This window comes from Microplitis mediator, chromosome 10 (genome assembly GCF_029852145.1).
Source record: "Microplitis mediator isolate UGA2020A chromosome 10, iyMicMedi2.1, whole genome shotgun sequence".
Taxonomy (NCBI): Eukaryota; Metazoa; Arthropoda; class Insecta; order Hymenoptera; family Braconidae; genus Microplitis; species Microplitis mediator.
In genome coordinates this window covers 20,500,340-20,517,973 of record NC_079978.1, presented here as the reverse complement: position 1 = coordinate 20,517,973, position 17,634 = coordinate 20,500,340, and the positions used below count along the sequence as shown (strand labels likewise).

General features: G+C 29.2%; 2 protein-coding genes across 2 annotated transcripts; both read right to left on the bottom strand.

The window, feature by feature from the left end:
- Positions 1–294: 294 nt before the first annotated feature.
- Positions 295–4,560, bottom strand: LOC130675624 (serpin B6-like). The gene is made up of 8 exons (XM_057481410.1): positions 4,372–4,560; positions 4,104–4,302; positions 2,545–2,612; positions 2,268–2,450; positions 1,992–2,202; positions 1,006–1,214; positions 691–934; positions 295–597 (listed from the first exon to the last, which is right to left on the bottom strand). The coding sequence occupies exons 1-8, from the start codon at positions 4,438–4,440 to the stop codon at positions 461–463; spliced, it is 1,320 nt and encodes a 439-aa protein (XP_057337393.1). The 5' UTR covers positions 4,441–4,560; the 3' UTR covers positions 295–460.
- Positions 4,561–7,257: 2,697 nt separating this feature from the next.
- LOC130675870 (serine protease inhibitor 3/4-like) lies at positions 7,258–14,744 on the bottom strand. The gene is made up of 8 exons (XM_057481761.1): positions 14,637–14,744; positions 13,370–13,451; positions 12,635–12,708; positions 11,845–12,027; positions 11,564–11,774; positions 10,031–10,239; positions 9,693–9,951; positions 7,258–8,411 (listed from the first exon to the last, which is right to left on the bottom strand). The coding sequence occupies exons 1-8, from the start codon at positions 14,703–14,705 to the stop codon at positions 8,275–8,277; spliced, it is 1,224 nt and encodes a 407-aa protein (XP_057337744.1). The 5' UTR covers positions 14,706–14,744; the 3' UTR covers positions 7,258–8,274.
- Between the last annotated feature and the right edge of the window lie 2,890 nt (positions 14,745–17,634).

The following is a 17,634-nucleotide window of genomic DNA, read 5'->3' as shown; positions in this document are numbered from 1 at the left end:
GATAATAATTGTTAATTTTTTTAAATTAAATTTATTCGTTTTCTGGAAGCCTGGGCCAGGTCTGGCAACCAAGCATGGGCCAGGTCTGACAACCAGGCTTGGCCCGAGATTATCATTCCAGGCTTCTACCAAGGCTGGGCCAAGACTGGCTTACAAGCCTGGCCCAAGGTTCTACAAAGTTGGGCCAAGTCTGGGCCAAGCCTGGGCCCGTGGTACTTTCCTCTCTGGGAATTCTAATGAGAATAAATCTAATGAGATTATAAGCAAGAAAAAAGTAAAATCGGCACACATTTTATCACATATATTGTTCATGATTCAATTTATTAGAAATACATATCTTTAATTGTCCAAAAAAAGGTTTTTTTTTTATTTTTAAAACTGTAAGGTTTTCTGTTTAAAAGTGTTGATATATTGAACAAAGCATATAAATTTTTGAAAGAATTCTTAAACTGTTTAAAAATTATTGTTTGGCAACATGTCCAACTAAAAGAACAACTCCATTGTATGAAATATGGAAGTCGAACGGGTATTCATTAAAAATAAGCACTTGTTTTAATGGTGGCCCATTACTTCCTGTTTTGTTTGCGAATGAAGCTTCTGTAAAAATAATTTTATTGCATTCAAATTAATAATTACTATCGTAGCATAATTGTAGTCGATGTATTTTTAAGAAACTGTGTAATTTTTTACCACTACGAATTGCAGCTTCAATACCCGATTCGTTAACTTCTAATGTTAATTTTTGAACTACTTTGTTTATTTTTAGTCCAGAGGCTTGTTTTGAAATACCGGAAAAGTTCATTCCTAATAGATTAAGCATATCCTCCAAATTGATTGTACTCTCAATTCTGAATTTAGGCACAGTTATAGACTTCGTAATGCTATCACCAGACATCCTCATAACGAATTGAAGACTATCATCATCGGAATCACTCTTTTAGCAATTGAAAATATAATAAGCAAATAAATTCTTGAATGAATAAAAAAGATTCTTTATTATAATACCTTGAAGTCTAACGTGCATAATTTATAAGTTACGGTAGAATGAACAGTGAACTCCATTTTCCTGTCCATAATCGGTTTTTCTATGGTTTCTCCATTACCCATATCAAACTTAACTAGTTTGGTATTTGCTTTATTAAAGGGTTCTTTCCATAACCTCGAAAAATATACCGAATTAATGAATAAAAGTTCAGTATCAGCATTAATTTCATCTGTAAACAATAGATAATTTTTTTTTAAATTTAATATGCACTATGAATGAAAATGGTGTAAGTCTACACTATCTCGGTGTTAAGGTTCTCGGTGTTAAATTTAATTCTGTAAACATTGTTACAATAATATCTGTAGCAGTGTTGCGATATCTCCCGGAGTTGAATGGCGTTGTAGAAATTGCATTGTATTTCTAATACAAAAAACCTAAAAAAATGGTTGGCATTGCGCGCCAGCCTGAAGAGTCCGAAAACATTATTGTAAACAAACTTTTGAGCTTCAGACTTTTTCGAGTTCAAAGAGTTCAAATGCACGCAAACACACACACACACACACACACGAACATCTCCCTTATATGTCAGAATAGCTGCCTAGAACCGCAAAATATCGACATTAGATGAAAACTCGATTTTTGAATATCGAAGTGAAAACAATTCCCGAAATTTCGAATATTTGCAATTTTTTTAGCGGGAAGTTTAGAAAATTTCTTACTGTTTCAAAAATTAATGATACATGTCAATGTTTATTCTATAAAATGTAAAAGACAGAGTTTTACTATTAAGACATACTATTATCTTTAGTATTTTGTTTCTATTTTGTAGATCTTGGAATACTTACACTCACACCCACATACTGTATGAGTTTATTTAAACACTACTTTTTCTACAGTGCGATCATTATTTCTTTAAAATAATCGATATTAACTTCTGCATAGCAAATTATTTATAATTTACAACATAACTGTACTTACAGATTTGTACACTTTAAAAAAAACTTACCAGGCTTGATAACATTTCTAAGACGGTGATGGTTTTTTTCTGCACGCCAATCATCTATTTTCTTCGCTGTACTTTCAGAAAGCCCAAAATCAACATTTTCAATTGACGATTTGAATGTTTCACTTACTAAGCTTTTAAAGTCTGGATTGAGGTCTTGATTTTTTCCAGCGTATATTCTATTTGCCAATTCAAATTGACTTTGATTTAGTGCCTGAGTAAGTGAATATTGAGTATTAAAAGATAGTTTTCATTGTAATACTTCGGTTTATAACTTACATCAAAGATTTCAATCAACGAATATATGTCTTCTTTGTACGTATTGTCATTAGTATCGAAATGTAACATGGAATTCATTTTGTTGGCATTTTCATCACTCGCACCATAACCTGACATCATAAGTACCATTGCTGCACTTAATGGCGATACGATAAAACTCCCATTTATTTTTTCATTCATATCCTTTTTTAATAAATAATATTTAAATTATTATAATTTAATCTATTTATTTTATGAGATTTTATATGTTCTTGCTTATACTGAATCATTTTCTTACCTTACGTACATCGGAGGAAAATTGATCAATACTGGATGAAATCTTATTCATTACCTGAATTTTTACATCTTTCGCAAAATCGGAAGAATTTATATCGTTAGCGATATTAATAGTGATAATAACAATAAAGTAAATTATCATAAATGATAGAAAATTTTCAGCCCAAAAATAATGCACGGAAAAAAAATTATGGGAAGTTTTGCTAGCATTATGGGAATAGTTCCTATTGGCAGGGTGTGGAGTATAGGGTGGGGACAATCGAATCGATTGTAGCGCCTGCAGTGGACGAAATACGCGTTAAATCGCACTTGTCTTGTGAATAGTTAAATGAAAGCAATGTTAAAAAATAAGAACAAGTAGTTGTTGTGTTGTTAATTGCAAAAATACTGACAGAAATAGTAATTGCAAGTTTTATATATTTCCATCCATGATATTCATCTTTGGCTAAAAATTATTACGGGGAATTTTTTAAATTACAAATTTTTAACCCAAAGTATTTTTAATTGTTGAGTTTTAAAATTTAAAATTACGAATAATTTAAATCACTTAAATTTCTTTACTTAATGCAAATTAATAATTTTAACTTTGAAAAAATTATAATTATAATTATTTTAACTTATTTGTTATTATGACTATTATTGTTGTTATTATTATTATTACAAGCTAACCTTATGTCGTTCAAAATAATATTTATTTTGTATTTATTAAAATTTTTTATACTTATTTTTTTTCAGTACAATCTACTCTATATTTTTCCACCTTTCAAATGTGGTATCACACATATATTTCGCAATCTTTAAAAATTTTAATTATTTGTTTATAAAAACTTTCCGTATTCTCTCTGTGCTTTTTGAGGATGATTTAATGCGGTCGACAGATGTCGTTTTCGTCGCGCACCTTGCCAATAGGAATGGTTTTAATAATGGTATAGGAACTATTCCTTTACCATTATAAGAACCATTCCTATAATGTTATGGGAATGGTTCCTATAATTTATGAGAATGGTTCCTATAATTTATAGGAATAGTTCCTATAAATTATGGGAATGATTCCTATAATTAGAGGAACCATTCTCATAACGCTATGGGTATCATTCCCATAATTATAGGAACTATTCCTATAATTATAGGAATTGCTCCCATAATTTATGGTCGTAATTCCTATGATGATATAGGAAAAAATTTCACAAAATTATGAAAACAGTTTCCATACTTTTTTTCCGTGTAATTTTAGAAAATAATTTTTTTACAGATTATTATAAAACAAAAAAAAAAAAAAATGATCTTAGAATGATTCCAACCAATACTTGCTCAGCATTTTTAAGCATGAGTTATATTATTATAAATATTATTATTATTATTATTTTGTGCCTGTTTTCTATGTATTTATTATTATGTTCCATACAGTCAAAACAGGCGTATGCTGCAATCGAAAAGATTAGAAATTTTCGCGATCAAATCAGTTCTTGAATTTCCACTCGGGAAATTTAAGATATCTTTATAAATTTATGATGTGTATCTATAAAATAAATTTTTCATAAAATTTAATATAAAACTTACGTATTGCAGGTGTAGGAGGTTCGTTAGTAGTTACTACAAGTTCAGTTGTACTTGAAACAGTAGAAAGAGTTCTAGTAGTTTTCTTATGAGCTACTACAGGTTCAGTTATACTTTTACCAGTAGAAGGAGTTGTAGTAGTTTCTTTATCATTATTTCTACCTGTGATCCAATCACAAAACCAATTTCTCCATATACATGCCTTAGTTATAAAACACAAATATTTTAATAAAATAATCAAACTGTGCATTTTTGAAATAATTATACTTACCTCAGACTCAGTCTTTGATGACAGAATTATCGAAACAATTAAAATTATTACGAAACTGAATACTTTCATTGTATGAATTGTTCTAGGCTGAAATGGTTACTCTCAAAAAAATTCTGCCTTTGAATGCATAGTATTTCTGTGTCCCACCAAATTTATATATACGATTGTTATTCACGAACGTGGTACGAAAAATAGTATCTTATACATTTAATAAAATTATTTTTTTTATACAATACGAACTCGGCTCAAGTTATCATTATACTTGATTATTTCAATGCACGTTTCAAAGATTGGTTATGTCATTTATTTCTTCTTACGCCTATCATTTGTAAAACAAAATAGTAAATGTTTTCCTGGTCGTTGAAAAATAAATTCACGGAATCAAACATAATTAACGAGGAAGCAATTTTTGAATTTTTTTCTACGATTAATGTTGACGACACCCGGAAATATATAGATGCAAATATATGTAGCGGTATCTGACTATTCAGATATAATTGTATATAATCACATGTAAACATTTTTTCTGGAACTATACCCGTTTAGAAAAATATAGGGGAGGGTGGGGCAGAGCGGCCCCCCTAAGCCAATTATTATTTTTTGTGGCTTTCAACCATAAGATCACTTTACTTTTGTCCTATTTCGAACAAATTTATGGACATTTTGCCAAAATTCGGAAAATTTTTTTTTTTTTGTGGGGCAGAGCGGCCCCCCTTCAAAAAGTGATAAAAAAAATTTTTTTTTAAATTGTTTTCATCATTAAGATTGTATTTCTTTCTCTTGACAACTATTTTTGGTTTTATATTACTCGAAAAAAATTTTTTAAAGCGTAAAAAATCGTTCACTCTCGATTACCTTAATTACTAATTTTTATTTAATAAAAAAAAAAATAAATTCTATAATTTTACTTTATTTCAAAAATTTATCAACTAAAAAAAAAAATTTAATTTTTATAAATTTTTAGTGACCAAATTTGCCTCTTACATAAAGAAACGGCCGAAAAATATGAAAAAATAATTTTTTCGAAAGTTTCGGCTGGTCCATTTTGCCCCAGGTGTTATGCGTAGGGCTAGAAATGTGGAATTATAATAATTTTTTTTTAATTTGACGATAAAAATATGAAAAAATCACTTTTTCAAAATTTTGGGCTTGTCCATTTTGCCCCAAATGTCATGCGTAGGGGTAAAAATGCGCAAACATATCGGATTTATAGTAATTAGTCGAAAAAAAAAAAATTTTTTTTTTTGTTAAAATTTCAGGGGGGCCGCTCTGCCCCACCCTCCCCTATATTGAAAAAACTTACAAAAAATATTCATAGTTTCAGAAACGATTATGTTCTGTTTACTATTTAATTAGTGTTTTTTGTTTAAAAATGTTGGCAGTTAATAATAATTTGACAGCTGTATTTTTTATTTGTCTTGATAGAATATTTATAATATTTAACTGAAGTATAAAATTGCTATTAAAATCTCAAAAAAGTTTTCTTTAATTAACTGGACAGAGTCGAAAAATATTCTGGTGTTAAAAACCATCAACACATTCCTCTGTGACATTGCATTCCGAAATAGCAAAAGGCACGTTACAAATATCGAGAAAATTTAAATAAACATGTTCATCTTGATGCCCTTGTATCACTTTCCATGAGCAGTAAGTTTTATTGAACTTTATTCATTCTTATTATTTTCAGTAAATTATTTATTTTATTTATTTATTTATACGGTTACAAATTATTCAATACAAAAAGTATATAGTATAAATATATTATCATATATAAAAATAAATATAAAAAGTAAAAATACAAATGTAATCTACGTTTACAGTAATAATGCACTATCATCATCACAAAAATATCATTCATTATAAATTATGTAGCGATTAATAGAATAGTGATTAATTTTCTCCATAAATGGAAGTATGAATTTTTTTTTAAAATTATTTTGTGAATTTAAATTTATAGCTTATATATAACGCTTTCAATACAGCAATTGCCCGATGAAAAAAGATTTTGTTTAACCATATATGATCATGCATAATTGTCTATATATGATCAGATCCAAAAATTGGCTACGTCTGATCATACGTAACTTGATCTGTTTATATATGAAGAGATATGTTCATATATGATCATGCATGCACGAATATAGTCATTTTTAGAATCTCATTTAGAATATCTGTAAATTATTAATTAAGTAATTTAATTAGGATTTATTGTCTTCATCAATTTAAATGTCGGTTAAAATTAAATGATAAAAAAAAAAATTACTATCCAGTGGTACTATTTTACTACGAGGTCACCCGTCCAATTTATGTTCCACGCCGATGCTGCTTAACTTTGGTTATTGATGGATTGTAGTCTGATCCTTTAGTCTGTTCTACACTTATAATTAAGAAAAGTCGAGTTTAATGCTGGGAATTCAAAAAAAAATTCTTCTATGATCATTGCTTTATGGTCAACAGAATTTTTTTTTGAATTTCCAGCATTTGTCGAAAAATGAACCAAACGGAAAGTTTTTTTTTTCATTTTTTTTCGTTTTTGAATGTAGTTTTCAGAAAAAAATACGAAAAAATTATGCAGAAAGTCCTATTTTTTAACTTGATTTTTCGAACAAAATTCAAATTATATCGACGATTACTATTTAAATTAATTGTTTTTATTTCTTTTTCCAAATTTGATGTTCTCTGAGTACTCTCAAAAATTTTAAGCAATTTAAGCATTTTCAATTGAAAAAAAAAAATATAAATCAAAAAACATCACTTCAAAAAAATTTGAGGATTTGTAGAAAATGTCAAAGTTTTATATAAAACAAAAAACTCAAAAATGGTAAACATCGAAAAATTTTTGATCTTTTCAAAAGATCTACAAAAAAACAATGAAGATAGGTTGCAATAATTTTTTTGTATTTTTTTTCGAAAAGCACATTTAAAAATAAAAATTTTGAAAAAAAAACGTCCCAATCAGTTAAATTTTGAAAAAGTTATAGCTATTTAAAATAAAAAAGCCATTTTTTTCAAAAATTCATAACTTTTTTTTGGTTGGGTTAAAAAATTTGAAAAAATTATGAGAAACGTTTTTGGTGGGGCAAAAAAAGAGAAAAAAATTTCTGCCAAATCTAAAGAGGTCGGGTTCAAAAGTGGTCGATTTGGCGTGGATCAGATCTAATTATATATAGACTTATATATAATCAGATCTAATCATATGTAGACTTATATATGGGCTTATTACAGCCAGGTACGATCAGATCTAATTATGTATGGGGTCATGGTGACACGACCGATGACCCAAAGACAACTGATCCCCGACAATTGGTCTCCGACAATTGATCCTTGCGACGATTGATCCGCCGATAAAATATACTCACACACATATGAATGTGAAAAATTTGTGTGTGAGTATATTTTTTATGTTACACGCACACAAAATTAGTGAAAAAAGGGCGTAATTTTTCACATTTATATGTTTGTGAGTATATTTTGTCGGCGGATCAATCGTCGCAAGGATCAATTGTCGAGGATCAAATGTCGAGGATCAATCGTCTTTGGATCAACGGTCAGGTAACCGGGGTCATATATAATTATATATGACTTCATATATAATCATGCATGATTATATATAACTTCATATATGATTATATATAATTATATATGAACATATATAATCATATATGATTAGACAAAATCTTTTTTCATCGGGAAATTTCATTTTCACAGAATCTTTAAGTTGCTTAGGATAACTTATTTTTTAGTGCCAAGTGTTTCACCAATTATTCTTTAAATTGAAATCTTCTTTCATACTGAATATAAACTTATTATAGTAAATTTCTTTATTCATAAAAACATTTAACAGATGATGATAAGGAACTGAATGAGTCAAAGTTTTGAAAGAATTTCTAAACTGTTTGAAAATTAATATCCAGCAAAATGTGCAGATAAAATATCAGTGTCAGCATAAGAAATCACAATGCCGATCGCGTATTCATTTAAAATAGGATCTTGTTTTGATGGTGGAGCACTATATTCTGTTTTGCTGGTGAAAGAAGCTTCTGTAAAGATAATTTTGTTGCATTAAAATTAATAATTATCACCGTGACATAATTGTAGACGATGAATTTTACATTGAGAAAATTAAATAATCGGAATTACTATCTAGTTATGGTAAAATTTATTACCATCAATCCGATAGTAGTGAATACGGAAAGACGTCCATTGGACAGGTTCCAATTGGAAAAGTAACCGATAGGAGATATCCCAATCACCCAGGTCCCTATTACCTGAATTACCAATTACTAATAATCCCGATGACCCAAATTTTCAATTACTTAAAATCCCGATCACCAGTAATTTCAATTACCAATACTACTAATTACCCAAACTTTCAATAATCCAAAATTTCGATAGCTTAATTTTTCGCTAACCAGAAACATTGGTGACAAGATATTCCGATTGGACACGTTTCGTATTCGAATTTATTACTTTTTACCATTTAAATATAGTGGAAACCTAAACATGCAAACCTTCTCAATAAGACAATTTATAGATAAATTGAGAAAAATATAGATAGCCCGAACTGGGAATCGAACCCAGACCAATTCGGTATCGCGCCGAGTGTTCTATCAGTTGAGCTATCCGGCACTATACTATATTCCGTTTGAGCTTTCGTATTGAGCTTAGAAGCTCAAAGTCGATTTCTTTGTTACATAACTAAGCTTACAAAATTAAGAGCTTACAAAATTAAGCTATCGAAATTTTGGATTTTTGGAAATTTGGGTAATTGGTAGTATTGGTAATTGAAATTACTGGTGATCGGGATTTTAAGTAATTGAAAATTTGAGTCTTCGGGATTATTATTATTATTATTAGTAATTGGTAATTGAGGTAATAGGGATCTGGGTGATTGAGATATCTCCTATCGGTTACTTTTCCAATTGGAACCTGTCATAAATCATCTAGATTGTAACATTCACCATAATTATAATAATTGTTACGGTCCTGGATGTTGACTAGAGTTAATTCTTATTATTATTCTAAATAGTTATATTCAAAGTCCAGATGGTAACTATTACCATCAAAAATTATAATAGTTACGATCTAAGGTAAGTAGAATTTAAACATTTTTTCATAGCATTGAGTTATATTAATTACCATCCTTGATAGTAACTGTTACCATCCTGATATTATTAATTCTATTAACAAAAATTATACTACTAACTATTTTTGCACTGAAAGACGTTTCAATCATTCTAGATGATTGGAATTAAAAATTTAGCATAATAACCACAATTACTTAATTTTCTCCGTGTAGATATAAATGTGTAATTTTTTACCACTATAAACTGCAGCCTCAATACCCAATTCGTTAATTTCTAATGTAAATTTTTGATCTACTTTGTTCATTCTTAGCCCAGAGCTTTGTTTGGAAATACCAGAAAAATAAGTTTCTGATTGATTAAGCATATCCGCCAAATTCATTGTAATCTCAATTCTGAATTTAGGCACAGCTACTGAATTCTTGAACTCATCATGATGAATATGGGGAGGACAAAATAGAAGGACTTCGTATTTATAATCATTGGAATCCATCTTCTAGCGGTTTGAAATAAAATAAGAAAATAATAATGAAATAAATTATTAAATAAATAAAATAGATTCTTTATTATAATACCTGGAGCTCTAATACGTAAACTTTCTGACCTCCGGGTGTAATATTAGCTACCGCCATGTCTCTGTACATAATCGGTTTTTCTATGGTTTTTCCATCACTGGTATTAAACTTCATTAGTTTAGTATTTGCTTCATTAAAGGGTTCTTTCCATACTGCCGAAAAATGGAATGAATTAGTGAATAAAAATTCAGTATCGGCACTAATTTCATCTGTAAACAATAAACAAGTTCTTTTTAAATCTAACATACACTGTTAATCAAAACGGTGCAAGTCCATACTATCCCGGTGTTAAATTTAATTCCGAAAACATTGTTACAATAATATTTGTAGCAGTGTTACGATATCTTCTGGAGTTAAACGGTGTTAAAAAAAAGTTGTTTTATTTTTCAAGTATCAGAAGTCGCACTGTATTTCTTATACACGGAAAGAAAATTATGGAAATAGTACCTATACTACTATAGGGATGGTTCCCATATATTATGGGAACCATTCCCATAATGTTATGGGAACCATCCCTATAATATCATAAAATTTTTTTTTTGCACAATAGTGTAGAAATTTCTTAAAATTTTAATTTTCTTGAATGTTTTGTGCTGACAAAAAATTCTTGTTAAAAATTTTAATGTTTTTTTGCCAAATACGATTTTTTTTTTCAATGTTTGAATTTTTGTTTTTATGTTTAATAATATTTCTGGGTATTGTAGAAGTGATTACCACACTTCTTTAAAATAATTTTTTCATGATAATATGGGAACCATTCCCATAATATTATGGGAATGATTCCCATAATGGTATAGGATCTATTCCAATTGCATTATGGGAATCATTCCCATAATATTGTGGGAATAGTTCCCATACTATTGTAGGAACCACTCCCATAATATTATAGGAATAATTCCTATAATATTATAGAAAGTATTTCTATAAATTATAGGAACCATTCCTATAATTATAAGAATCATTCCTATAGTGTTATGGGTACATTCCCATAATTATAGGAACTATTCCTATAATTATGGGAAACATTCCTATAATTATAGGAACCGCTCCCATAATTTATGGTCGTAATTCCTATGATGGTATAGGAAAAAATTTCACAAAATTATGGGAACCGCTGCCATAATTTTCTTTCCGTGTACAAAAAAACCTAAATAACGGTTGACTTTGCGGGTCAGCCCGAAGAGCCCGAAAACATTATTGTGAACGAATTTCCGAGCTTCAGACTTTTTCAAGTTCGAAGAGTTCACATAACATTATAGGAATGGTTCCTATAATAGCATGAGAACTATTCCCATAATATTGTAGGAATGGTTCCCATAATGCTATAGGAATAGTTTTTATACTATTATAGGAACCATTCCTATAATATTATGGAAATGGTTTCCATAATGGTATAGGAAAACTTCCCATAACTTTCTTTCCGTGCAGTCATTATTTCTTTTCAAATAATCTATATTAACTTATGCATAGCAAATTATTTATAATTTACAATATAATTGAACTTACAGATTTGTACACTTTAAAAAAACTTACCAGGCTTAATAACATTTGTAATACGCTGATGACTTTTATCTGCACGCCAATTATCTATTTTCTTTGCTGTATTTTCAGAAAGTCCAAAATCAACATTTTCAATTGACAATTCGAACGATTCACTTACTAAGCTTTTAAAATCTGGATTGATGTTTTGATTTTTTCCAGCGTATATTTTATTTGCCAATTCAAATTCACTTGGATTTAGTGCCTGAGTAAATGAATATCAAGTATTAAAAGATAGTTTTCATTGTAGTACTTCGGTTTATTTGATAACTTACATTAACCATATTAATCAGAGAATATATGCCTGTTTTGTACATCCTATCATTAGTATCGAAATATAACATGGAATTCATTTTCTTGGCATTTTCATCAGTCGCACCATAAGCTGCCATCATAAGTACCATTGCTGCACTCAATGGCGATGTGATAAATTTCGGGATACATGTTTTTCTTCTAGTCTGTTTCGATAAATAATATTTAAATTATTGTAATGTAATCTATTTATTTTATGAGATATTATATGTTCTTGTCAACTTCTCGCTATGAAAATTGAAAATTTTGAAAGAAAAGGAAGTTATTGGTTTCGGTCCGATTTTCGAACATCGAGTTTTCAACAGATCTCGTCGTTTTGAGGTCCTAGGGAGCTATTATGACTATTGGGCTCACCAAAACTTAGAATTGATTTGATTTTGGGGTAGATTGGTCATGTAGTTTACGAGTTATACGAAGAATAATAATAAATTTTTTTTTTTGCTTTCGGATTTTTGCTTATTACTTATAAGTTTAAGTATAAGTAACCACTTAAGAAGTTTATATATAAACTACTTGTCCGATTTACCTCAAAATGTAATCAGTCTCAAGTCTTGTTTAGCTCTTTCGATTGCCACCAAGAACGTTCAAATCGGTTCATTCGTTCCAAAGATATCGTCGGACAAAGATTACAATTTTTCAGTGAAGGTACGTTTTACCAGCCTAACAAATACTTGAGCTCAAAAAGCTCAAAAATTTACAAGTAATAATGTTTACGAGCTCCCTGAGATTTTTTATACTGAATCGTTTTCTTACCCTTTGTAGATCTAAGGTAAAGTTCCGAATACTGGATGAAATCATACGAATTGCCTGCATTTTTTCATCGTCCGCTAAATCGAAAGAATATATATCATTAGTGAAATCAATAGTGATAATAACAATGAAATAAATTACGATGAATGATAGATAATTTTCAGCCAAAAATAATGTCGTTCCGGGTCATATTATGCCACACAGATCAACCATTGAAAATTTTCAAAAATTTAAGGGACTATTTTGAAAATTAATTAAAGTTTACGCATCAAACGTAATTAAGATCGCTTATAGAAAAAAATACCATTAACGATTAGAAAAAAAAGAACAACTAAAATTTGAATGAAAAATACTATACAGTTTTATACTATGTTTTAAATATTTGTAAAAATTTATAAAATTTTATTTATTTCTAGAAAATAATTCTTTTACAGATTATTATGAAATGAAAAAAAATGAATAAATAATCTTAGTGTGATTCGAGCCAATACTTGCTTAGCATTTTTAAGCATGAGTTATTTTATTATAAATATTATTATTATTTTGGGCCTGGTTTCAATGTATTTATTCTTTTGTTCCATACGGTCAAAACAGGCATCTGCTGCAATCGAAAAGTTTGGAAACTTTCACGATCATATCAGTTCTTGAATTTCCACTCGGGAAATTTAAGAAATTTTTGTAAATTTATTTTGTGTATCTATTAGATCAATTTTTAATAACTTTCAATTAAAAACTTACTAAGTGAAACAGTTGTAGTATTTTCTCCATTATCATCGCAGTCTGTTATCCACTCACAACAACAAATTTCCCATTCACATTCCTTAGTTATAAAACATTAATATTTTAATTAAATAATCAAACTTTCCCGCATGGAAAAGCTATATATTGTTAAAAATATATAAAAATATATATGGAAAATATGTGATAAATATATGGCGGCCAAAATATATATATTTATGCATATATGTTTTTTACATATATTGGATTATATATTTTTAATAACATATTTATTTTTATATAATGTTTTGTATTTCTCTATAGGGGAGGGTGGGGCAGAGCGGCCCCCCTGAAATTTTGACCAAAAAAACATTTTTTTTTTTTCGACTAATTACTATAAATCCGATATGCTTGCGCATTTTTACCCCTACGCATGACATTTGGGGCAAAATGGACAAGCCCAAAATTTTGAAAAAGTGATTTTTTCATATTTTTATCGTCAAATTAAAAAAAAATTATTATAATTCCACATTTCTAGCCCTACGCACAACACCTGGGGCAAAATGGACCAGCCGAAACTTCCGAAAAAATTATTTTTTCATATTTTTCGGCCATTTCTTTATGTAAGAGGCAAATTTGGTCACTAAAAATTTATAAAAATTAAATTTTTTTTTTTAGTTGATAAATTTTTGAAATAAAGTAAAATTATAGAATTGATTTTTTTTTTTATTAAATAACAATTAGTAATTAAGGTAATCGAGATTGAACGATTTTTTACGCTTTAAAAAATTTTTTTCGAGTAATATAAAACCAAAAATAGTTGTCAAGAGTAAGAAATACATTCTTAATGATGAAAACAATTTAAAAAAAAAAAACGAAAAAAAAAATTTTTTTTATCACTTTTTGAAGGGGGGCCGCTCTGCCCCACAAAAAAAAAAAAAATTTTCAGAATTTTGGCAAAATGTCCATAAATTTGTTCGAAATAGGACAAAAGTAAAGTGATCTTATGGTTGAAAGCCACAAAAAATAATAATTGGCTTAGGGGGGCCGCTCTGCCCCACCCTCCCCTACTTAAAAAAAGTTATATTGATAAATATATAATTAATATATTGTAGCAATATATTTGTTTCAATATATTATGATATATTAATACGGCAAAAATATTAATATTATTTTATATATTGTGCAATATATCACATTTTAATATTCATATATATTTTAAAGTACATTTTTTCACATATAAAGTTTTTTCATGCAGGTGGCATTTAAAAAATAATTATATACTTACTTCAGACTCACTATTTGATGACTGAATTATCGAAACAATTAAAATTATTAAAAAAATGAATACTTTCATTTTACGAATCGTCTTAGACTTAATTACTCTCAAATAAATTCTGCCGTTGAATGCAAAGTATTTGTGTGTCCCACCTAATTTATATACACGATTGTTAACCACGAACGTGGTATAAAAAATAAAAACATATACATTTAATAAAATTATTTTCTTTATACAATACGAACTCGGCTCAAATTATTATTATAATTGATTGTTTCAATGCACATTTCGAAGATTGATTGTATCATTTATTTATTCGAACACTTCTTATTTGTAAACAAAATAGTAAACGTTTTTCTGGTCGTTGAAAAATAAATTCAAGATATCAAACATAATTAACGAGGAAGCAATTGTTAAATTTTTTGTTGTGATTAATGTTGACAATACCCGGAAATATATAGACGCAAATATATGTAGCAGTATCTGACTATTCAGATATAATTGTACATAATATTTCGAGTAAACATTTTTTCTCGAACTATACCCGTATAGAAAAATATACATGTGAAAATCGGCATGCATGATCATGTATGTTCATGCTCGAACTAGGCATGAATCATGCGTGGTCGAACATGATACATTAAGATTCATCCATGGTCCAGGTATAGCCATGCATGAGCGACATGAGCATTTGTAACCGAAGGACAAATCCTCAAGGACAATTCATTTCTAAAAGAAAAATATTTAAAACAGAATACGAATTATAAAGAAAATATTTGCAGTAATATTCAACGACTCAAGAAAGACAAAAATAACTTATTTATCTGAAATATAAATTTTATAGCTTTTTTATTTTTCTGATTACCAGAACTACCTCTCTGGCATTATTGTTACGATCTTCCTTAAAGTTTGGCGGTTAAGAAGTTGTTTGTTCGAACTGCGAGTGTAAAACAGTCCTCACCATAAAAATTGTAACTACTTAACGTCAGAGAAAAAGTTACGATACTTTTTCTAGTTGAAACAAATCTCCGTTGAAAGAATAAACAGCAGCTCATAAAATACTTTATTTAGTATCTCTCGGTTTGCGGTGAATGTTTAATGTGTACATCGTACAGGGGTAAAATGAGCCCCTGAATATTTTGATCTTGATAAATTTCGGGCAAATCGATCCCCTCTTTTTTTTATACACTGTAAAAAATTCGCGGAGTGAATGCGGATTAAATCCGGAGTGAATGTGGAGTGAATGCGGAGTGAATGAATTTTTAATTATTCACTCCCCTCGGAGTGAAATTCACTCCGCAGGGGAGTTTTCGCGTAGATAATTTTTTATTAATTTAATCCCTCCGGAGTGAAATTCACTCCGGAGCGGAGTTTTGAAAATGTTATTAATAAAATATAACTCCACTCAATAAAATCGAAGTAAAAATTCGCGTATTACATTATTGATCAGCTGATATGCACACACATACGCACATACATATTTGGGCACACACGCGCACTCGCACACACACGCACGCACACAATTGCACACACATTTGCACACGAGCACACATTTGCACACACGCACGAATTTGAACACATGCACACATTTGCACACACGCACACAAACACCTGCACGCACCCAAACACACACATGCACGCAAACACACACTCGCACACACACACACACACACATTGTTGAGCAGTTTAATATAATTTTATTTAAGTATTAAAACTCCGGACCGAAGTGAATTGGGAGTGAAATAAAATCCGCGTCACTCCGAGATCACTCCGCTAAAAAAAAACACCCAACTCACTCCGCATGCGGAGTGATTTTTTTCAAAACTCCGGAACTCCGAGTGGCGGAGTGAATGCGGAGTGAATTCGGATTTTATTTCACTCCGGATTCACTCCGGATTTTACAGTGTAACAGTGGCCTACTTGAGATAAAAAGGCCAACCCGAAAATTTTATTAACCAAAATATGTTGGGGGTGAAATAGAACGCCCTATTTTTAGTCGGTGTCTGAGACAAAATGGCACCATTTTCAAAACAAAAAACAAATTTGGCTTTATAACTTTTTTTTAAGTTAATTTTTTGAGGGGGGTCCATCTTTCCCCCTATCCTGATTTTTAAATTTCTTGTGGCTGGATTATATTGATGACGTACGCGTATTGAGGAACTAGAAAAAAGAATCAGTAAAAAAATCACCCACGGGCAGCATTTTTTTCTTAAGGAACTCACCCTGTCCCCCAATTTGAAATCTGGCGGGAATACAAAAATTGAATAGTTTTTAGTTCCGATTTTTGTATTGCAAGGATGAGTAAGAAAGGTAGAATATATTAATAGCTACATAACAAATTACAGTTCGATGACATGAACCTTATAAGAGCTCATTGAAATTAAAAAAAAAGTTATATGTGTGTAAATTCACAAAATCGGTTTTAATTAGCATTTTTTGTTGCGCAAAAATAAGTTACTGAATTTATAATTCGGATTGGAGCGTCTGTTGTAGTTTGATTTCAATTAATTTGTTGAAAAGTTTAAATTTTGATGAAAATAATTCGATAAATATTTATGGTAGATTTATTATTTATCCCAGATAACATTCAATTATGAAAAATAATATAATTTGTTCGGAAAAGTATACAAAATTTTCATCATAACAGTAATAAAGTTTTTTTTTTTTTTTTAGTTAAATATAAGTCACATCAATCAGGTGCTCAATAATTAATTAATTAGATGTATTATGATAATTTCATACTTAAAAATTTTTTAATTTATATTAGACTGGTCAAGTAAAAATTTTTCCTCAACTTTAAATCGCTTCACATTAATAATTAATTTTAATAGCTTGATATTATGACTTTTTCTGTTACGTTCCAAAAGGTTTAATTAATTAAGTTTCCTTGATGAAATTTTACACCGAAAATAATCGGGTAAGAAATTATAAAATTTTATAAAATTTTACAGACATTACTTATTTAAAAAAAAAAAAAAATATTAAATCGAAAAAAAAATCTACTTTT